Genomic DNA, 24,469 nt, shown 5'->3' on the forward strand with positions numbered 1-24,469 from the left:
ATTGACTTACATCACCGTAAGGCTATTCTAACCCCTCCAACTTAATATTAGTCCAATGGATGAAGCTATCCATGCCATGTTTCATCTCTTTAGAAAGGCAAAATCATGATAGCAAACATGACAACAATATCTACTGCCTGGGACCTCCATGGGCAAAGATATCCTGAAAGTTGGAGATCTCATAAACTTCTAAAAGACCTAGCACTTCCCATAACCTGCCCCTTTATGAGCTACCAATGGGAGGTATGTGGGCATAACCTTGGTCTAATAAAAATCAGAGGTTGGGTTTCTGTCATTGTTCATTTTCTTGGAGACAAAGTTCACTGTGTGAGTGTTCCATTTTCCTAATCGGGGTGCTTCTCTCCATAAAGATAAGAGCCATTTCTGCAACGTCAGGTTTAGTACTTTTCTTTTGCTATCCTTTTTATTGTATGTAATTGTATTTATCGTATTGTTTTGTTCCCATTTTGTAACATACAGTAATTATATTTTTTTTAATAAACACTGCCTACTTTTCTGGATTGAATATATAAAATGTAATAGTTGTGTTCCTCTTGCTCTATAACCCACACTCCTGAAGCCATACACTACCTATAAGTGGTTGGTGGTGGCAGCCAGAAGTTCCTTTTGTTATTGTGGAGTTGACAGTGACCGTAACAGGATATATATGTATATTCCATGCCTTGGAATCAGAGTTGTATATACCATACGCTCACTGTTACTTCCCTAATAACTGGCCTAGTAGCAGAAGCAACCGCTGCCTCATCCATCACTCTTCAGTCAATTGCGTAATTGCAATGATGATTGGAGACAACAGAGTTGCATCCCCTGACTAATTGGTGACAGAGGTGGGATCAGCATGATTCCCCTTGCTGTTATCCGTGACATAGTCTATGATATAATTACACCCAGATCCTTCTCATTCGCAAAACTAGAAACAACTCTATTAATTCCATTATTTTCAATTTTTTATTATTTTCCAAAAATAGAAGCAACAATATTAATTCTGCTTTCTATACAATTGATAAAAAGTAAGCAGAATAATACCAGACCCAGATTTTAACAATTTATAATTTTTCTATATTTTCGTTATGGCGTTAATTAAGCATTGTGCAACTGCACTTGTCAATCAAGGAAATAAACTACAGGGATTGGAGCTAACTGAGATTGCTGACATTTCAGGTAGGTGCAAGCTGTATAACACAGCCATCACCCACCATGTTTTGAGGAGGCTCATCTTCTAACTCTGCTCCATATTTCCCCTGTTCCCATATACTGTATGAATACTATAGATAAACTAATCATTTAAAATCAAATTGAATTTACTTTGAATTTTACCAAAAATTCGGACTAGAGTCTCAATTTTTTTAGATTTGCTTTGGACCTTCTGCCTCCATTTTGTAGGACCCTAAAGAGCCAGGAAGGTGATAAAAACATAATAAATATAATACTTGCCTCTCCTTGGCTCAAACCTGTTCCTTCATATAGCTCTGCACCTGGTCTCTGGTCCTTTTCTGGATGCTGCCAGTATTCTCCAGTGGTCTTCGCCACTTCCAGTACAGACGTGACCTGATGATGTCATAACATTTCCTGGAAACACACATCATGATGTCATCTGAAGCTTTGACACATAATTTTAATTGAATTTCCCAACTGAACTTGAGCAAATTGGGCAAATTTGCATTTTGATCGAATCACACATCTCTAGTAAAAGAAATAATTGATTGAGAGGTTGTCTCATGAAAACAACACAATTTTTAAGGCTACCAGTCGGCCTTAATGTGTCAATTCAGGGGAAATACTTCATCACATGATGGCCATGTGAGTAAATCGCTATATATGTAAAGTATGGTCGCACCTGTGTTCATATAGGACTCCTTCTATGCAGTCCATGAACTCTTTAAAACATAGATTCAGCAGTTATTTTCTTGAGACAAAACCTTAAAAAATTGAAACATTGTAAACTAAATATAATTTATGAATATTATGTAATCTGTAGAGTTGGTCCAAATTGATTTTCAGAACCAAGTGCATTGGCCATGTCAGTAGTCTGTGGCCACTGGACCGGAGCCCTGAGAACCAACTCTTACCTTACCACATCTGTAGCTCTTCTTTTGATTACCTGGCCTGGCGTGACATCACATGTGCATCATGATGCAACGATGACATCACACTGGGCTTTTAATCAAAAGAAGACCTGAAAATGCTGTCAGGTAAGAGACATGTCATGGTTCACGTCCAGAGGCTAAAGTTCACCAACGTGGGCAGAAGACCTAGTCCTGCAGATTAATCTGTGTAAGGGTTTTCACACATGGTTAAATTACACTACAATGCAATCTAATGTTTATAGGAGATTATAATTTCTATGAAATTATTTGGACGGTAAAAAAAAAACAGAAAAAAAATGTTTATTCTTTCTACCGATACAGCTGCTTTTAACTTCTGCTCAACAAAGATCCTTACACTATAGCCTAACAGTGGGTGTATGAGACTTTCCCTGTCTGAGCCTCTATGCCCCCAACCACTGTGCACAGACAGGGTAATTCCTGTACAGATTTTTAGAATATAGTGTACAGATCTCTGCAGAGCAGCAGATGTAAGGAACTTCAAAATTACTATAAAATGGGCATTGACACAGCAATGCACCATAGTGATTGGGGAAGAAGAAAGCCAAATAAGACAATGAAATATATTGTAAAAATTCATCATAACTTTGTAATGCCTAGAGGATGATAATAAATGCAAAAATAAAGTTCAGTTCCTCTTTAAGTTATAATACGTTTTTATAAAAAAAAAATGTGATTAATAGAATTTCTGAATTGTAAAGTCTTAAGTATTTGCTTTTTACAATATGAAATCATTTGAGATGAGTGGAGCGGATCATCATTTTTATGTATTCTATGTTAATGATTAGAAGACTGTAAATTAATTCCCACCTCGCCTATTCCTGTCCCTTCAGGGAACTTTACATTGTGAATGTACAGTATATATATATATACATATATATATCGTATTCCATGCCTAGCATTCAATCCATATGACGCATCGATTAATGCTCAGAGGTAAGAAGTGCTGATCATAATTATAAAAATGTCTGTAATGTGCTGGTAGAAATGACAATTGTTGTGCTTAATGCATCCAAATGTTTATTGGGAAACTCCCAACTAAACTCAAAAACAGCCCTGGCGCAAGGTGATTAAAAACTTCTGTACTAAAAATCTCAGTGCACAACTCATTCCTGGGCTTATTTGCTGTACTTATTGTCTATCTGCTAGAATTCTAGTTTGATGGAAAATTAAAAAAACATGTAAAATTTAAAACATAGTTAAGACGTGCTTCTACTTTGGATGTAGATATAGATATATATATAGTATATATATGTATATATTTATTTGTTTATTTCTTAATAGCCTTTTGTTCAATCTCGAGCCATGGCTACTTGATAGTTGAACGATCTGCTGGAAAATCGATCTTTTACAAGCCTAGATAGGTCCACCAGGGTCTTCTCCACATTAATCTTGATAGTATCAAGCCATCGGTTTGCTGGTCTTTCTCTTCACCTTGTTTCTTCTATTCTTCCGACCACAATGTCCGTCTCCAGAGATCGCTCTCTTCATATGATGTGTCCAAAGTAAGCAAGTCGTAGCTTGGTGATCTTTGATTTAAGTGATTTTTCTGGCTTGATTTGTTCCAAAATTGATTTGTTCGTTCTTCTTTCCATCCATGGTATTGGTAACATCCTTCTCCAAAACCACATTTTGAAGGCGTTGATTCTTCTTCTGTCTTCTTTCTTTACCATCCAGGTTTCACATCCGTATGTTACCACTGAATAGACCAAACTATGTACGAGTCATGTCTTCGTCGCAGTGAAATGTTCAAAATTTGAAAAATAATTAATATGTGTTTCTTAAATTCATGTCAATAGCACCTTTAGAAAAATATTTACTTTGAAAATGGGTGACGTGTTTAATCCTTATTTCACCAGCTGTTTACATATTTATATAGATGTATATATTGATATATGTACCTACCTGTATATGTAGTACAGTGTAAGGGCGGTAATATTTTCGCCTATCGTTTTCTACCCCAGTTTACAGTGTTGCTCCGGTCATTTTCTCACTCATATGACTTCTATTCTGACTTGCCGGCTCACTCTTGGATAATCTGTGAGTCAGACGTCGCTTTTACAGTGTAAGTCTATGCAGTGTCAGAACGAGGTTCCATAGACTTATTTTGTAAAAGCGACTTCTGGCTCACGCGTAGACCCTAGTGAAATCCAGAATGTCGGAATAGAAGACACTTGACCTACAAGTAAACCAGAGTGGTGCTAGAAACCAAGAAACATTGCGTTCTTTAAGTGTATTACGGCACTTACACTACACTACATATACATTTAGGCAGGTTTAGACAATAAAAAGTTTTGAGAGAATATTGTTTTTTTTTAATGAAGGACTGCTGAAAATGCAAAAGCAGAGAAACAGAGATGCTGATCGATGATCCAAAGATCGGCACCTACAACAACGTTTTGGGGCTCTGCATTTTCAGCGCCTCTGAGTGCATGGACAGTCTGTACCAAAGTCTGTGGACTTCAGCTCACCGTGGTGATTATTACGATAATTTATCCAAAGGAAGTTTTCTAACTTTTCATGTAAGGATGGAAATTCAATAAATTGGATAAAAGAAATATTTAAAAGTGCTTTATGTGTAATTTGCCATTTTCATACTTATTGGTTGACCTGTGCCCTCAAGCCAGGAGGAAGCAAAAACTGGTAATAGAGTTGGCAGTAGACTTACCCTCAACTGTTTCTATCGTGTTGATTCTTTAATCTATTTTAGTTTATATGCAGCAGCTTTGGAAAGTAAAAGATGCAATTCCTGTTCATGTTCTACCTCTGTTTTATTCAAGTGAATGAGATTGAGCTTTATTACTAAAAATATCTTGTGTACAACATTAGTGGTGTTCCGGGTGACAAAAAAAAACATTTTTGTCAATAAAATTACAAAGTTTTCAAGGATATTTCTGAGTATCCAGTGCAAACGTAGATAAAATCTGATTTCAATTACTTTTCGGAATGTACCAGAATTTTTATTGCCTTGTCAATACTATCACTTTTAAGCGATTTGAACTTCTGGTGAACACAATGCTAATTTCTCAGAAATTCCCCTTTTCTTTTTGGGTCTTCAACTCTTCGACATAATGTTTATGATTTTTGTGATTGGGTTCGTCCATCCTGATGTGGGTATCCTCTTTTTTTCTCTACAACTTAGCATAGTATAATTGGCCTTAAAAATCATATCTTTCAGAAAAAAAGAAAAAGTTTGGACATTTTTAGTAGGTCATCCCCACCATGACTCCTGACAGTAATCAAATTAATTTGTGGACTAGCTTTCATAACCATAAAATATCCTGGTCAATACTGACCTATAGATTTCTAGGTTGTCACTAAAAAAGACTTTAGTGTATTGGAGAACAGTAAACTCAAGTATAGTGGCCAGTGTCAGTCAGCTGCTGCCAAGACAAATAAAATTACTGTATGCATTAAAAGAGGCATAAATGCTCATGACGAGAAGATAGTTTAAACTAGTATTGGCATATTTATTATACTGTGTACAAGTTTGTGCTCAAGTGAATAAGAAGAACATAGCTGAACTAGAGCGGGTACGGAGAAGAGCAACTAAGGTTATTAAGGGAATGGGTGTACCTCAATACTAAGACTATGGATTCTTTTTTGTATGAACATTAAGACTATGAGTTCTTTACGAGTAGTCAGACTATTGATTCTCTAATCCACAAGCAGTAATACTCTGTAATTTTTACTGTACAACTAGAAAGACTATGGATTATTTTCTTTACAAGCAGTTTGACTATAGATTCTTTACTGTACAAGCAGTGAGACTATAGATCTCTCTGCCACCAAACAAGTTCATTCAAGGGGGGTGTTAGGCATTGGGCTGTTACTGGATTTGAAATGGGTCCAGAACCTTCTGTGGTCTCCTATTCCAGTCCCGCCAGGGCTGATGCTGCTCACCATCGTCGACAGCCCCAACACCTAGTTGGTCCACTAGATGTACAGATTGTCTCTTGGGTATTTGTGCCTAGCAATGATAAGCATAGGTTGCAGAGGGAGACAGGGCTCTTGGAGTCTAAGTCCAGGATTCGCCACACTGAGCATGCCCGTGACCTGACGGACCGTGATTGGTGGTTTGGCAACAGTAAATCCTGCAGGTGTTTTATTAATTTATACTCCATTCACTTGGAAATGAAGGAGGCACGGTTCCCCTCCGAAAGAGCCAGAGTGGGTTATGTCATCTCGTTACTCTCTCACAGAGCTCTGGAGTGGGCTACTCCTCTGTGGGAGTGCAATGACCCGGTAGTGACTAATGCTGGTCTCTTTCTCAAAGCCCTAAAGAATATATTCCTTGGTCCTCAGGTCATGCATGATACGGCTCTTAAGCTCCTTGATCCAGGGTTCGGCCACCGTAAGCCACTATGCCATCCAATTCAGAACCTTAGCGGCTGAATTGGATTGGTCTTTAATCCCGGTGTTCTGAAAGGGTCTGGCTGGACATATTAAAGATGCTCTATCTACTAGAGAGATTCCAACCTCCCTGGAGGAGTTAATATCTCTCGCTAACCGAATAGATTTGCGTCATGCAGAACACAAGTTAGAGCTGGAGGTCACCAGACCTCAGTATCGGTTGGCACCATCCTTCTCTAGACCCAATTCCAAACCCAAGACTCCCGACCCGGATCCTGAGGCAATGGATACATCCCAAACTGAGTCTAGCTCTTCTCGTTCCCGACCTCCACATCTCTTGGAGTCCCCCGTTAATAAGGGTCCCAAGCAGTCGGGTAAACGAGTGTGTCTAGCCACTGTTGGAGGAGGTGTGTTAGATTCTGGGGCCTCTTCCTCCCAATTATTGTATAACGTGTCCTTGTCCTTTGGAGCAACCGCGGTTACTGCCAAGGCGTGGGTGGATTCTGGCGCTGACGGCAATTTTTTGTCACCTACATTTGCCCAGAGACATGTTATCCCTATAGAGTTACTGCCAAGACCAATGAACATTAGGGTAGTCAACGGTTCACTCCTGGACACGCAAATCACTCACCAGTCGACTCCCCTCACCATGTCATTTCCTCAGGGTCACCGGGAGGTTATCTCCTTTCTTATTATTCCCGGGGGATTAGATGAGGTGTTATTGGGCCTTCCATGGTTATGTTGTCACGCTCCACACATTGACTGGAATGCGGGGAGAATTTCTTCCTGGAGTGAGTATTGTGTGTCTCAGTGTATGGTTACAGTCACCTGGAGGGTAGTCTCTGACCCTTCTACCAATGTGGCTTCCGGCACAGATCCTCTGTCTGTCCCAGAGACCCAGGTCTTGTCAGATTATGTCAAAAAGATCCAGGTTCCTTCAGGGAGGGCGTTCGTTCCTCCTAATCTACAAAATGAGGTCCTCTCCTGGGCTCATGCCCCTAAGATTGGAGCCCATCTTGGGGTCAAACGTACCACTAAGTCCCTTCAACGGTCCTATTGGTGGCCCCTGTGGTGCCAGGACACAAGGAATTTGTTATTGCGTGTGCCTTCTGTGCGAGAGATAAATCATTCCGTCAAAGTCCGGCTGGTCTTCTCCATCCATCAACCGTGACGGACTTCACAGATAGTCGGTTGACACTTCTCGTCGTCCTGCCCCCGTATTCTACCCGGGCGACAGAGTGTGGCTCTTGGCCCACAATACTAGATTATGCGGGAGATCTGCTAAGTTTGCTCCTCGCTTTATTGGTCCATTCAAAATTTTGGCCCAAGTAAACCATGTAATGTACCCGTTAAAGTTACCACGACACCTGAGGAGTCACGACACTTTCCATGTGTCGCTCCTGAGACCCGTTCACCTGTCAAAACTCGCTGAACCCCAACCTGCTGCAGACACCAGGGGTGATAATCTCGAGCTGCAGGCTATTATGGGGTCAAAAATGGTTCGTGGGAAAAAAGGGTACCCTGTACACCGGAGGGGTCAAGGATCTGAGGATCTTCCCTGTAAACCGGTGGACCACATTCATGCTCCCCTGCTTATTGAGGAAAGTGAGTATCAAGTCGAGGGGGATAACGTTAGGCGTCAGGCTGTTGCTGGACTTAAAATGGGTCCAGAACCTTCTGTGGTCTTCAATTCCGGTCCAGCCAGGGCTGATGCTGCTCAGCATCGTCGTCAGCCACAACGCCTAGCTGGTCCACTAGATGTACAGATTATCTCTCAGGTATTTGTGCCTAGCAATGTTAAGAATAGGTTGCGGAAGGAGACAGGGCTCTTGGAGTCTAAGTCCTGGATACGCCACACTGAGTATGCCCGTGACTTGGCGGACCGTGATTGGTGGTTTGGCAACCACCAGACCCGGTGACCTGGCAAAACCTGATTGGTCCACGGGTGGCGTCACCAATGGTGTGACGGTGGGCAGGGCTTAGTCTTTAAAAGGCCCGCCCACAAACATGGCGGCGCGCTCTGATCATTGAGCAAGTTTTGCTGTTGTGTGGACGACTGTGTTCCATGAAGTTTCCATAGGCAGGTGTTGAGGAAATAGGCAGGCTAGTGGAAATAGGCAGGTATCTTCGTCTAGCAGTCTGGCTCTGTCAAAGGGGTCGCCTAACACCCCGAGCTGCCTGCAGATGTCTGATCCTCGGCTATCGCCTGTCTGCCACAAGGAGTAGTACCCTTCAGTCCGGTAGCACGCCGGCTGGAGGCACGTGTACCCGTCGGCGTAGTCACACACGCATCCTAGCGCCGCCAGTCTAGTCCCTGTGCAGTAACAGGACTACAGATAGTTTTTCACCCCATATCTCTCGTGCTGCTAAGGGAGATAGTGCGAATTTCTATACTCGTTCCTGTGTGCAGTAACACGGAAGGGTTTATCATTTAAGTTGGTTGCTTTCCTTTTCACCCGCAAAGTGTTCAGCAGCAGTGCACCAGGCTGCATCGCGGACCCAGGGGTCGGTTGCGTTCCATTATAATAAAGTTGTTTGCAACCGCCCTCCTAACAATGGGCCTGGATGATGATCAAGGAATTCATTCTGATTTTTAGAGATGATTATATCTTTTGAAATTCGATTTCTCCTGCTTCATCAAATTTTTGCAAAAAAAATTGATTTGCAGGGAATTGAATTTCTGCAAATATTTTGTATGATAAAGCCTCCAATTGAGAGAAAACACAAATGTAACACTCTGAGGTCTCCTAAGACTGCTTTAGGAATATCAAAGTGATACACACCTATGGGTGAACAAATAGTAGCTGTTTTTCAGTGCTGAGCTTTCACACCCATTATCTGTAATGTTTATTCAGTGTTCTAAAACTTTCTCTGTATTGATAAGCTGTAAGCTGTGATGTCCTCTCACTATCCAAACTCATTACAAAAAATATCTGCTGCATTCCCTGCCTTTGCTTTTATACAGAATATGATATTCCCTCCTGATTGGCTGTGCTGTACCATGTGATGTGATAGCTGCAAACTATTATGAGCATGCCCGCACTGCTGCATCTGAGGTCATGTGAGTCTTCTCTGGCTCATTCACTCTTATTCTTTATGTAAAATAAAGGTGTTCATTATAGGACAATTTGTTCAAATTGATTCGCAAATTGTTTGACTTAGCCAGCTCCAGCAAAATTTCTAAAATTTGAAAGAAATTACCATCAAATCGATTCACTCATCTCTACTGATTTTAATATTTGGATTCATGAAGGAATATTCTAATAAGGAACACTTAGCATCTGTTTCAAATGGTTTTTACCTTGTTCTGGATCAAAACTGTAAATTATAGGCTGGACTTGAAGGACCTTTGTCTTTTTTCAACCTTAATTCTGAAAATATAAGAAACATTATTTAGAGTAATGATTCATAGATTTGTACAAATGTTGAGGCTGTTCAGGTTCTATAGCCATCGTGATATTATACAGCCTTGTCATTTTGACTCCATGAAGAAAACTCTTGGAGGATTCCGGGATGGGTAACTATATTATTTGCTGGCTTATGCCTTTTTGGCCACCTTCACTTTTCACTTTCCCATGTGCATCCCTTAGAGCTGCTTCTTACAGCATTGTCTCCTGAAACCCCTTGACTCTCCAAAGTAGGCCAGGACTTCTGGTCGCAACCAGACCTGGAATGTCTCTGCACATGTGACGCGCCCCCTGGGACATATTCCGTTTTGAGGGGAATACCCGGCACCGGATCAGATGGGGGGGGTTGTAGTCTCCGAGCGGCTGTGACCCGGTCCCGTGCCCAGGGCGTCAAGCTCAGGGTTATGTGGCAGTCTTTACTGATGTTATTAAAGTTCGTTGTGTCGACTACGCCACCCGTTGTGATGCGGTCACTGTGGCCGCCGCTGCAGCAGGGTCCGCTGAGGCTGATGGTGGATGCGCAGCTTGGTGGGATAACCCCCAACGGGAGGGGTATAGCCTCAGAGGGGACAGGCGCAGAGGATGGGGGTTGTGGTGGTGCGGTGCAGCCGGTAATGATGACAGACTCGGGTAGTGCAGTTAAGGGTCTTTACTTACTGCAGATGTTCCTGGTCACTCTAGCTCCAAGTGACCTCCCGAGCCGTGCTGCGTCCACCAGGTCCTGGATCCGGCCAACCCCCAAACAAGTCCGGAGCGTGGCCCTGAGCTCTCCCTCTGTCCTTCCTTCAGCCGTCCCCACCAGTGATTCACCTAAATCCAGCTCCCTCGGGCCTTCTGTTGGGCAACCTTTGGCCTCAGGTTCCCTGACCCTCCATGTGGTGTGCCTTCAGGGTGAATGTAGTGGGTGACCGTGACAGACTCTGCCCACGGTCTCCGGTCTCTGGCTGGGGAATGTCTTTACCCCCACCAGCTTGGGTTCCGGTACCCTTCTGCTGACTCCTCACCCGGTGTTCTTATTTGGGTTCTTGGGTCCCTTCTTTGTCCCCCTCTGGGTCTCCTTCTTTACTCCACTCTCTCTCCAGGGCTGTTGTTTCTTTCTGCAGGCTTGTCCTCTGCATCTGACTTACTCTCTGCGTCTGACCCTGATCCTAGTTGGTGCCCTCCTTATATATCCCTCTATGTGTGAGCTCAGGTGACCAGCACCCAATGAGCTCCTACCACTACCCAGACTGCTCCCCCTATCTGCCCCTACACTACATGGGATGTTCCTCCCCCCTCCCACTCCAGCCAGGAACAGGCTCGGTCGCACCTGCACATTTCTAAGTGGGAGTGCCGTCGGCCTGCTCCTCTGGAATGGGATGTATGTAGTGCATGCAGTCTATCTGAGCTCAGTTCCACACTCCATCCTTACCCGGGAGTGGAATATCACACCTCTGGGTTGAGGTGCAATACCCCTGTAGCAGCCGAATCCTCAGGGTGCTACATTCCCCCCTGGTAAATCACAGCACGTCCTCGGGCTGCAAAGACAAAAACACCAAACATACAAATTTTTATAAACATATAAAACATATAAAATATTATATATATATAAACTTTTTCATATAAACATCATCATAACATTCTCGTCGTCTCTTTCTTTCTTCCTCCTCTGTCAGGCGATGCACGTGGAGGGCGTAAGGTCCCTTGGCACACTTGTGCCGGGTGAACGTTACCTCGTCACCGACGTAGAGGTCACGGCCTTTGTGACCCTCTGGCAGGTGAGACTCGACATCCCGTCGGGTAACGAAGACGTCACCCATGGTGTTCTGGTCCTTTATGAAGCCCCACCCATGCTGCGCATTAAACTTTATTACCGTCCCGATGGTACGGGGACGATCTGCTGCACGGGGGTCCCTTCTGGTCCGGCTCTTTTGCTCCGCGCTGCGGGTCCGGGCCCATTGCTCTCTGGCCCGCCTCTCCTCCCGCTCTCTCTTGAACTCTGCCAGCTGTTGACGGCAACACTCGGTACGCTCTGCTGCAGCTGCCCGAGTCTCTCCGGTGAACCCCATCAAATCTTCTCCCGTGGGGTCCCACACGAACTGGGCTTCCTCGAGTGGAGGCGAGACCCGAGTCACGGGCTTTGGAGCCGGGATCAGGGGCTCACACAAGGGCCCTAGTCTTTGCTGCCGCTCTAGCTCAGGGTACCCTTCGGGCCAGATGAAGGGCCGCCCGTCCGGCCATGTGAGCTGGCCGAAGAGGTCCTCCCCCAGGTGTGGCACCCTTGGTATTACGGGCGCGGGCGCGGTGGTGATGGCGCCCGGGTTGCCCAGGCCTTGCGGCCAGGCCTGGGGCACCTGGAAGGTGAAGGGCACCGTTAGGACGGCGGCGCCCTGGGTTACCTGGCCTTGCGACCAGGCCGGAGGCTCCGCGGAGGTAGATGGCTCTGCTTTGGATGCGGCGCCCGGAAACGCTAGGCCCTGTGACCAGGCCGGAGGCTCTTCTTCCTGCGCCACGCTCCGGGTCACGACGCGTGACGTCACTGGGGTCGCGACGGCGGCTTCCGGTCGGGGCCTAGTCGGTGGCGGTGTCATGGCGGTCTCGGGTACGGCAGGGGGACTTTCGGGCTCTGCGACGGGGAGCTGGGGCAGGTGGGTGGTCTTCCGGTATGGGGTATAGGCATCCCCCTTACCTGCTGCCATACGTCTCGCTCCCTCTTCTGCGCCGTCTCCGGCCTTGGGTCCTCCCGCGTCATCCGCAGAGGTAGTCGGTGTCTTCTTCCAAGGGAGCGGGTTCCGTGGGCGGATTCCAGCTTGCTGGGCCATCTCCCGGCCCCACTCCGCCAGGATCTCCCTCTGCACTCGGGCCATCCTTCCCGCGAGGCCCTCCAGGGCACTCCGCGCGCACTCCCGATCTCGGGGAAGCTGCGCCAGGATCTCCGCTAAGCCTAGCGGGGTTGTTGACTCTAGCAGGCTCCTGACCATCGGGTCGGTGCTGCTCTGCTCTTCTTCCGGCAGGCTCCTGGCCAGCGGGCCGGTGCTGCTCTGCTCTCCTCCTTCTTCCTTCTGCAGGCTCCTGGCCAGCGGGCCGGTGCTGCTCTGCTGCCGCTCCATTCCCGGGTCTACTCTTTCTCTCCTCGACTCCGGGTGCTCTTGCTCTGGACACCTCGCCTCCGGGTGCGCTCGTTCTAGACTGCTCCAGGCGGCACCCATCTTCGTTCTTTTCTTTCGTCTCCCCCCACTTCGAGGGCGGTCCCGGGGCAACTCGGTGACTGTCAGCTCCCGGGGTAGTTCTTTCACGCTGACAGACACCTCCAGCATCACAGTCTCTGTTGGTGGGGGCGGTTTCCACTTTTGGCGCCATTTTCTGTCCCGGCCCACGATGGGAGGTGGCCTCTCGCCCTCCTTTGGCACGCCCATAATGGCGTCCGCTGCTCTTCCAAGGCGGGAAATCTGCGGTTTTGGCGGGAAGCGTCGCCCAGTGGCGGGAAACTCTGCAGATGGCGGGAACAAGCTGGAAATGGCGGACAATCGGCGGGAAACGACTGGTGATGGAGTCCGATGGCGTGGACCCTCCGGAACCGGCAGGAGTCTTCTTTCTGAGGTAAACTTGCACTTTTCTTCAGGCACGCAGTACCCGGGTGTTGCGGGCACGTAATCCTGCCGACTACGCCAAAGTTGACGCGCCCCCTGGGACATATTCCGTTTTGAGGGGAATACCCGGCACCGGATCAGATGGGGGGGGTTGTAGTCTCCGAGCGGCTGTGACCCGGTCCCGTGCCCAGGGCGTCAAGCTCAGGGTTATGTGGCAGTCTTTACTGATGTTATTAAAGTTCGTTGTGTCGACTACGCCACCCGTTGTGATGCGGTCACTGTGGCCGCCGCTGCAGCAGGGTCCGCTGAGGCTGATGGTGGATGCGCAGCTTGGTGGGATAACCCCCAACGGGAGGGGTATAGCCTCAGAGGGGACAGGCGCAGAGGATGGGGGTTGTGGTGGTGCGGTGCAGCCGGTAATGATGACAGACTCGGGTAGTGCAGTTAAGGGTCTTTACTTACTGCAGATGTTCCTGGTCACTCTAGCTCCAAGTGACCTCCCGAGCCGTGCTGCGTCCACCAGGTCCTGGATCCGGCCAACCCCCAAACAAGTCCGGAGCGTGGCCCTGAGCTCTCCCTCTGTCCTTCCTTCAGCCGTCCCCACCAGTGATTCACCTAAATCCAGCTCCCTCGGGCCTTCTGTTGGGCAACCTTTGGCCTCAGGTTCCCTGACCCTCCATGTGGTGTGCCTTCAGGGTGAATGTAGTGGGTGACCGTGACAGACTCTGCCCACGGTCTCCGGTCTCTGGCTGGGGAATGTCTTTACCCCCACCAGCTTGGGTTCCGGTACCCTTCTGCTGACTCCTCACCCGGTGTTCTTATTTGGGTTCTTGGGTCCCTTCTTTGTCCCCCTCTGGGTCTCCTTCTTTACTCCACTCTCTCTCCAGGGCTGTTGTTTCTTTCTGCAGGCTTGTCCTCTGCATCTGACTTACTCTCTGCGTCTGACCCTGATCCTAGTTGGTGCCCTCCTTATATATCCCTCTATGTGTGAGCTCAGGTGACCAGCACCCAATGAGCTCCTACCACTACCCAGACTGCTCCCCCTATCTGCCCCTACACTACATGGGATGTTCCTCCCCCCTCCCACTCCAGCCAGGAACAGGCTCGGTCGCACCTGCACATTTCTAAGTGGGAGTGCCGTCGGCCTGCTCCTCTGGAATGGGATGTATGTAGTGCATGCAGTCTATCTGAGCTCAGTTCCACACTCCATCCTTACCCGGGAGTGGAATATCACACCTCTGGGTTGAGGTGCAATACCCCTGTAGCAGCCGAATCCTCAGGGTGCTACACATGTGCAATGTAATGGCACGATATCATTACGTCATGAGCTGCAACCTTTCAATGCACATGTGCAGGTATGTCCTAGGCCTAGTCCCTGCCTAATATGTAGATGTCCAGGGTTTCAGAGCATGAAGATGTAAGAGAAGGAGCTGAGGACTGTACGTGGAACAGTGAATTGCAGATGTGACCAGTGAGGCGAGTATTAGTTTGGGGTTTTTACACCTTAAGCCCTTTCCAGACTCTAGAGCGTAATAAGGGACATTCAATAAGCACTGAAAAAAATTGCTTCAAATCGAATTTCCTAGTAAAATCTGCTCAATTTGGCAAATTCAAATCCCATCAGATCTGCTCATCTCTAATAATTATACCAACACAGTCATTTCATTTATTTATTTATTGCCAAAAAATGTATAAAATTACACTTTTCACAATGTCTTTGTCTTTTAGATCCAGAGCGGTAACAATACCAATGGAAAATTTCACCTATGAGTTCTTTGTTTTGACCTTTACTACACATGCAAAGAATAAGTCATGGTTATCTACAATTTTTATCCTGATATACCTGACCGGAGTGATAGCAAATTCATCAACTACTGTAGTCATATACTACGATCAGCACTTACACACCCCCATGTATCTATTCCTGTGTAATTTATCCATCGTTGACCTTTGCTATACAACCATCACAGTCCCCATGTTGGTTTACATGTTTCTGAGTGGGGACTACACATTGTCCTTCACTCAGTGCTTCGTCCAGATGTACTTCTTTGGCCATGTGGCAACCACAGAGGACCTATTGCTCTTCATTATGGCTTATGATCGATATGTCGCCATTTGTAACCCTCTACATTATCACAGTGTACTGAGTAAGAAGAACTGTATCCTGTTCATGACTGTTTCCTGGGTTTCGGGGTTTATAAATTCCACTGCTACAACCTTTGCCTTATCTAAGATACCAATGTGTTATTCTAATACGGTCTTACAGTTCTTCTGTGAATTCAAAGCCTTTGAGAAAATCTCCTGCCCCAATGCTGGTTTTCAATTAATCAGTTACCTGGAAGCTGTGTTCTTTGGTCTCGGACCTTTTTTGGGCAGCATAATATGTTATATCAAGGTCATAATTGTTATCTTACATATCAAAACTAGTGATGGGAGAAGAAAGGCTTTCTCCACCTGCTCATCCCATCTCATAGTCCTCAGTATGTATTATGGAACCTGGATGTCCATGTATATAATGCCACCATTAAAAAACACCCGGGTCTTTGAACTGACACTTTCTCTTCTGTATACAACCATTACTCCCATGTTGAACCCACTGATATACAGCGTACGGAATAAAGATGTGAAAAGAGCTCTGCTGAAAATGATGAGGAGCAAAATAATTTGGAAAACTGTGTAAAAGTAAGATAATATTAGAGATTTTTTGTTTTATTTACTCAATTTCTCCAAATAAACTTCTACGTTTTAAAGCAATCTTCAATGATCCCAAAAATACAGCTAATATCATTAAGAACTATCTTTAGTGTAAAGAAGAACAAGGAGTCCTGGAAGTGATGATGATATGGCACACTAAGCCCTGATCTCAACATAATCCAGTCGATTGGGATTACTTGAAGATATGATGGATTTATACCTGCAAAATTTGGACCTGCCCCTTTGTGGACCTTCCACTTTGTGGCTGTTATACATTAATAAAGTCCTCTTATATGGCCATAAATTAATGATGATCCCCTATGTGGCCCCCATAAAGTAATAATGTCCCCCTATGTAACCCAAATACAGTAATAATGCCACCTATGTGGCCCCATTAAAAAAAAACGTTCTCCTACTTGGCCCACATACATTAATAATGTCCACCTATGTGGCCCTATTTAGAGATAATGTCCTCCTATGTGGCCCACATACATTAATGATGTCAACCTATGTGGCCCCATTTAGAAATAATGTCCTCCTATGTGGCCCACATACATTAATGATGCCCCCTATGTGGCCCTCATACAATAATATAGCTCCCTATGTAGCCCCTATATAGTAATAATGCCCGCATTTTGTCTGCCCTCACAGTACTTCTTACACTGCCATTTAAATAACAACCAAAGCTCTCACCTGTCCCTTTACCCATGCCGGGCAGTGCTGTTTCTTCCTCCTTCTCCCTGCTGGCTCCCTGCCCTGCACTTACTCTACAGCCACATACTCAACAGTGGCCTGCAGCTGCTGAGCATGAAGGCATCAAGTCACAAGCACCTGCCGCCAGCTGAAAGGCCTCAGTAAGGTTTGAGGTTGTAGAGTAAGTGTGAATTAGGGAGTGCGTTGTATAGTATAAATTGATTGTTACTCTTGCTGGAAGTGACTGCCCAGTCCCTGACGCACGTTTCGGTACTAATGCTTTCTTCTAGGGGGAGTATAGCAAGAAGGCATGGAACAGTGAAGATGCATTATACTTAGCCTCCATAATTTTATATTCAGGAAGATGTTTGCTGCATTCCTTAAATCAAGATTCTATCCAATGAGAGTAGACTTTACCTTCTAAAGACCAGATTTTATCCAACAAGAGTAGACTTAACCTTATGAGGTTCAATCTGGGCTCTTTTGTTCTTTGTCTAACACAACCTGATGATGCTTCTGCATGCAATGTGCTCTTTGTAAAATAAACAAGTCTGAATTGAACTACTTAGAAATGTCTTCATTCTGAATTATGTTGTTACGTATAATTGAATTGTAGGAACCAGAAAGTCTGACTATTACTATAATCTACTACAAGCCAGTAAAAAAAAAGGATCTTGATGTTGGGCACTCAGCTACCCTGAATGATGTAAAATAATGTAATAAATAATAAAAAAATGTAATAGCTATAAATTTAATCAATATGTATTACAGATATTACAGATTGTATTAGAGATGGTCAGATTGTTTCACGAGATATTGACAAGGTCGGTAGTCCCTGACTGCTGGACGAAAGTTTCACAAGACTCATACTTTTCAGGATCCCTGGTGTGGCTTGTGCATCATGCCGCAATGTTGGCATCAAACCAGCCCGGGATCCCAAAAGAGAAGAGATTCACGAGCCTCCCTCTACAGACCAAGCAGATGGACAAGAGTCCCACCAATCCATCTGTCCATCTCTATAACAATTTATCTTATTAGTCTAAACCAGAGTTTTGTTTTATTTAAAATTCTTTCTGAGACTGAGTGCTGTATAAAATTATAAAGAAGCAGAAGAGACATTTATTGTGTCTCATTCTTACCCCATTCATTATAAAACAGATTTATTACACATTTTCACAATTTCTGTATTTTTGCTCTCCGATGCAGAAGCCATATTTTTATATTGACATTGCCCAGAATCCCCAAATCACATAATCAAATCTGAGTCCACAGCTCCTCAGAGTAGTTATTTTCCAAAATATAAAGTTTTCGACTGGGAGTAGATACAATTAACAAATTAATTCCCAAATGCATTTCCCTGCAGATTATGCAACAGTGAATGTCAGACCATTGTATGTTTATTGCGCAGTATATATAATTCTTATCTTGTCATCTTCACATTTTCACATTCCCAATGTTCAATAATGCTGCACTAAATATCACATGGAGGTAAGATGTACATATGATAGATAGATAGATAGATAGATAGATAGATAGATAGATAGATAGATAGATAGATCATTTCTATAATTACTGTGTTTTTTCCCTAAATAATGTTTTTTAAAAAGAAAATAAAAACTTTTTAGTTACACAATTTTAAAAATATATATTTTTTAATACAATGCATGCAATTTAACATCATTAATAAAGCTTTGCAAATAAAAAAAAAATCTAAAATGTATTTTAGAAAAGCAAAAATTTATCTTAAAAATAATTTTTTAAAAAGTTTTTTTTTGCATAAATCAGTAATACGCATGACAATAAAACAATTTGTAATATATCTTATTGGAGAGATCTGCTTCTTTTTCCTTCTAGACTGCTGGTTTATTCTTAATAATCCCAGTTCAAAGGTTTTATCTGTCTTCAATGAATACAGAATTTCACATCTAGCTCTATGCGGAGGGGAGGTGGAGGAGAGAGGAGCTAGGACAGATATAGACGTGATGCTGAAAGTCATCCTGAATCAACAGTTGTAATTTAAGATTGTCGTTACGACATTCAATCATATATACAGTAGTATTTGAAAGTTTAAGAACCCTTCACATTTTTCCATATTTCTGATAAATTTGCTTTAAAACTACTTCAGATTTTCACACAAGTCCAAAAATTTGATAAATAACCAAATAAAACTAATGAACCAAACATTTTTTTATTGAGGAACATGATCTAAGATCACGTCTGTGACTATCAAAAGTTTTTGAACCTTTAGAATAAGCAAATAATTTCAAGGATTCTGTTGCTTTCAATTAATGGGATAATTACGAGGCGACCTGTTTTATAAAAAGAATAAGGTCCATCAAAGTCTAATCTTTATACCATATTTGTGGAAGTTCATGGCAATCACAAAGGAGACTTACGAGGATCTTAGAAGAAATGTTGTTAAAGTTCATCAAGCTGGAAAAGGTTACAAACCCAACTCTAAAGAGTACGGACTCTATCAATACACAGTGAATCTTATTGAGTAAATGAAGAATATTTAAGTCCATTATTACCCTGCCCAGGAGTGGATAGCTAATGAAGAATACTCCAGAAGAAAGGTGTATAATACTAAGGAACCCAAGGTAAAATCTAAGCAACTAAAGGCCTCTCTCACATTAGTTAATGTTCATAAGTCCACCATCAGGAGAGCATTGTACTCAAATGGTGTGTATGGCAGGATTACAAAGAGAATGCAACTGCTCTCTAAAGAAAACATTGCTGCCCATCTGCAGTGTGCGAAAGATTACCAGGACAAGTCAGAACATTATTTGAACAATATTTTGTCGATGAATGAGACCATAAAATATTGTTAACTAAGTACCCTATATTATTTTCATGCACTGTTGTTTAATATTTATTGCAGGGTATTATGTTTCTGTATTTGTTTTTATTTCTCTGTTTAGTGGCTATGTGTGAACATGCACTTACATGCTGCATGCACACCAATTAATTTTCCAGTTAATTTTTTTAGTTTTTTATCCATTCAAAAATTGTAAAGTATAACATTTGTGACTAATTTGTCGTATTTGGTTCTTTATATACTTTTAGGGCTTGAGTGAAAATCTGACTTATTTTTGTTAAGTTTGTGCAAAAATAAGGAAACATTCTAAAGGGTTCACAAAAAGAAGTCTTTCTCAAACTATTGCCTTGACCAGGGTATTTAGATGATACAGATATGGACAATTCATCATGTATTTACAAACTTTTAAAATGTTGGTAACTTATAAATACATGGATGTATAAAAAGAATTTTATTTTTGACGCTTTATGTGGAGTTCCGTCTGATGTCTTCATACAGAGATGCTCTTTTCTTCTTAGTCATATTGGGCAAGTCTTTATATGATCTTACAAAAACTTTAGCCGTCATTTTTACAAATATTTATCAATTCAATATCTAATGTTTAATTTATATCTGTAGTTTACCAGGTGGATATGATTTTATTGTTATTTATAGAGAAGACTTGATTAAAGAAAAAATACAACTTTGCCATATGAACACCTAAAATTTCCCTAATAACAAAAAAGAAAAAAAAAGAGATAAAAATGTCCTGGAAAAAAATACAATAAAACATGTTTAACAATTACAACTATAGTAAAGAAATTATTTCACACACCATTGTCATGGAGAATCACACGTATAGCTTCTTCATTTTGACATTTACTAATGACTCAGAGAATAAGCCATTTTTATCTCTTTTCTTTATCCTGGTATACCTGATTGGAGTGATCGCAATTTCTGCCACCATCATAGCAATATACAAGGATCGACACTTACACACCCCCATGTATCTATTCCTGTGCAATTTATCTATTGTTGACCTTTGCTACACAACAACCACTGTTCCTAATTTGGTTTATATGTTACTGAGTGGTGATTACACTTTATCCTTCACCCAATGCTTCGTCCAGATGTACTTTTTCATACATGTGGCCACTACAGAGGACCTACTGCTCTTCATTATGGCTTATGATCGGTATGTCGCTATTTCTAGCCCTCTTTATTATCAACGCAGGTTGAGTAAAAAGAACTGTGCCCTGCTAATGTCCACTGCATGGGGAACCGGATGGATAAATTCATCTCTTGCAACATTGACCGCATCGAATTTATGTCTGTTTTCTAATATAGTGTCTCAATTCCTTTGCGATTTCAAAGCTTTTGCCAAAATTTCTTACCCTAATATTGGTTTCCAGCTATATTCCTACATTGGAGCTGTAATATTTGGTGTTGGACCTTTTCTATGTAGTATAATATCTTACATTCGGGTGATCATTGTGATCTTACATATTAAATCTAGTGATGGGAGAAGAAAGGCTTTCTCGACCTGTTCATCCCACCTCATAGTCCTCACCATATATTTTGGAACCTGGATGTGCCTTTACATAATGCCACCATTGAAGGATCCTCGGGTCTTTGAACTGACACTTTCTATTTTATTTTCCATCATCACTCCCATGGTAAACCCTCTGATATACAGCGCACGGAATAAAGATGTAAAGAGATCTCTACTGAAAATGGTGGGGATCAAAGTCAGAGCAGAATAAAGACAATCAATTGAATGATGGGAATAGTTTTTCTTTGATGGAGTCATTTACTTTGGTCAAGATTAGAGATGAGCGTTGTTCTACTCGAACTGTTCGCCAATCTCAAATTCGAGCTGTTTTGGGCGTTGTTCGAGCCGGTCGGCGAACACGAACAATTTGAGAAAAATTCGTCTGTTCGAGGTTATGTTCGATAACTGTTCGTGCACCAAAATCATAACTGGATTTTTTCTCAGTAATGATGAAAATTAATGTTAATACGCAGTTTGAGTGTACAGCGGGGCGGGGGGAGGGGCAGGGGATGGATCTCTGCAGGAACAATGAAGATCTCCATTTTTTTTTCTCTTTCCCGCATTTGCAGTGGGGAGGTGCAATCTGTCAGCCTATCAGCAGCGCACACACGGAGCGAAGTGCTTTTTTTCACACAAGCAAGGGCATGTGTGATTGTCAGTGTATGTCACATGTCCTTGCCCTATAAGACCAAGCCATTTTCCCCATCGCCACCATTTTCTCACTGCTGCAGCTGCGTGTTAGACGGCACCGCTGTTGCTGTGTGTGCTATACCTTGTTAATTTCAAGCCAATTTTCTCTGAAATCTACAGATAGCTTGGGAGTAGGGAATAGTTGTGATTGCAGTCCTTTTAAGGACTAGGTTACAGCATTTCCTACGACTTTTATCAGGGAGGTCTGTGCTCTTAAATAGATAGGTTGTGGGAGTAAAGACTAATTGTAATTGAAGTCCTTTTCAGGACTAGGTTACATGAGTTCCTATCAGTTTTTGCCAGGCAGGTCTGTGCCAGTGCTGTGCAAGTTTTTTTCACAGCATTTGGCTGAATCTAGCAAAGCTAATCCTTTTTGGCCTATTGCAGAGTGTGTTAGTCAGTGGAGTAGCCTATCTGTGTTGCAAGATATAACACCTGTGTATAGAATACCAATTTTTTTACTGCACCTAGTGAAGTAAAATCTTTTGGGCATAGCATCATTCTATTAGTCCATCTATACTGACCTCCATCAGGTTGCAAACTGAATATAATTTTTTTCTGCATCTAGCTCTGAAAAAATATTTGGGCTTCTAGCGGTGTGTGGGACTTGGTCTATTAGTCCATCTATACTGACCTCCATCAGGTTGCAAATTAAAAATAATTTTTTTCTGCATCTAGCTCTGAAAAAATATTTGGGCTTCTAGCGGTGTGTGGGACTTGGTCTATTAGTCCATCTATACTGACCTCCATCAGGTTGCAAATTAAAAATATTTTTTTTCTGCATCTAGCTCTGAAAAAATATTTGGGCTTCTAGCAGTGTGTGGGACTTGGTCTATTAGTCCATCTATACTGACCTCCATCAGGTTGCAAATTAAAAATAATTTTTTTCTGCATCTAGCTCTGAAAAAATATTTGGGCTTCTAGTGGTGTGTGGGACTTGGTCTATTAGTCCATCTATACTGACCTCCATCAGGTTGCAAATTAAAAATAATTTTTTTCTGCATCTAGCTCTGAAAAAATATTTGGGCTTCTAGCAGTGTGTGGGACTTGGTCTATTAGTCCATCTATACTGACCTCCATCAGGTTGCAAATTAAAAATAATTTTTTTCTGCATCTAGCTCTGAAAAAATATTTGGGCTTCTAGCGGTGTGTGGGACTTGGTCTATTAGTCCATCTATACTGACCTCCATCAGGTTGCAAATTAAAAATAATTTTTTTCTTCATTTATCTCTGAAAAAATATTTGGGCTTCTAGCAGCGTGTGGGACTTGTTCTATTAGTCCATCTATACTGACCTCCATCAGGTTGCAAATTAAAAATAATTTTTTTCTGCATCTAGCTCTGAAAAAAATATTTGGGCTTCTAGCAGTGTGTGGGACTTGGTCTATTAGTCCATCTATACTGACCTCCATCAGGTTGCAAATTAAAAATAATTTTTTTCTGCATCTAGCTCTGAAAAAATATTTGGGCTTCTAGCAGTGTGTGGGACTTGGTCTATTAGTCCATCTATACTGACCTCCATCAGGTTGCAAATTGAATAAAAAAATTTTCTGCATCTAGCTCTGAAAAAATATTTGGGCTTCTAGCGGTGTGTGGGACTTGGTCTATTAGTCCATCTATACTGACCTCCATCAGGTTGCAAATTAAAAATAATTTTTTTCTTCATTTAGCTCTGAAAAAATATTTGGGCTTCTAGCAGTGTGTGGGACTTGTTCTATTAGTCGTTCTATACTGACCTCCAGCAGGTTGCAAATTGAATATAATTTTTTTCTGCATCTAGCTCTGAAAAAATATTTGGGCTTCTAGTGGTGTGTGGGACTTGGTCTATTAGTCCATCTATACTGACCTCCATCAGGTTGCAAATTAAAAATAATTTTTTTCTGCATCTAGCTCTGAAAAAATATTTGGGCTTCTAGCGGTGTGTGGGACTTGGTCTATTAGTCCATCTATACTGACCTCCATCAGGTTGCAAATTAAAAATAATTTTTTTCTGCATCTAACCCAGCCAATAGTTTTGGCCTAATACCACAGTTTGGCCACTCAGCTCTGCTCGGTTACCATCCATTGTTTTTTTGTGCAAACAACTCCAGAGTTGTGAATTAGTTAACCACCAAAATGAGTGGAAAAAGGCCTGCTGCTGGTGGAAAGGGGAATAGGCGTGTTGGGAAGGGGAAAAAAGGTTGTGTCCGTGGGGTAGGTGCAGAAGAAAGACCATCTTCCAGCCAAACTAAAATGTCTACTTCTTTTAGCGGACAATGTGATAAGATCCCTTTCTTACGGCCACGCCAATCGCTACAAATTCCAGATGAGGCACAAAAACAGCAGGTGCTTCAACGGATATCAAGTGCTCCTTTAAGTGGGCTCTCCTCCACATCAACTTCAACATCACAAATACTCCAGTCCTCAAAGGTGTCACCCAAATCGCACTTTCTTCCTCACAGCTCCCAAATCTCCAGCTGCCCGTCTGAGTATGAGGTAGAACAGATGGTTGAGTCTGCAGAGCTGTTTACTCATACTATAGCCTGGGAATCAGAGGTCGACTCCAGCGCTTCTGTGAATCCAGACGAGGAAATGATCTCCACTGATGCC

The 24,469-nt window shown here is 42.9% G+C and overlaps 2 protein-coding genes across 2 annotated transcripts; both read left to right on the plus strand.

Moving 5' to 3' along the window:
• The first annotated feature begins 4,483 nt into the window (after window positions 1-4,483).
• Window positions 4,484-19,346, plus strand: LOC141180603 (olfactory receptor 2L3-like). The gene is made up of 5 exons (XM_073660689.1): window positions 4,484-4,648; window positions 4,837-4,859; window positions 15,184-16,109; window positions 17,614-17,666; window positions 19,212-19,346. The coding sequence occupies exons 1-5, from the start codon at window positions 4,484-4,486 to the stop codon at window positions 19,344-19,346; spliced, it is 1,302 nt and encodes a 433-aa protein (XP_073516790.1).
• Window positions 19,347-20,481: 1,135 nt separating this feature from the next.
• LOC141180604 (olfactory receptor 1A1-like) lies at window positions 20,482-21,402 on the plus strand. Its single transcript, XM_073660690.1, has one exon. It carries the CDS (start codon window positions 20,482-20,484, stop codon window positions 21,400-21,402), a length of 921 nt encoding a protein of 306 aa, XP_073516791.1.
• The last annotated feature ends 3,067 nt before the right edge of the window (window positions 21,403-24,469 follow it).

Source organism: Phyllobates terribilis, unplaced genomic scaffold (assembly GCF_046119375.1).
Source record: "Phyllobates terribilis strain yellow unplaced genomic scaffold, ASM4611937v1 Scaffold_33__1_contigs__length_13283291, whole genome shotgun sequence".
Lineage (NCBI taxonomy): Eukaryota > Metazoa > Chordata > Amphibia > Anura > Dendrobatidae > Phyllobates > Phyllobates terribilis.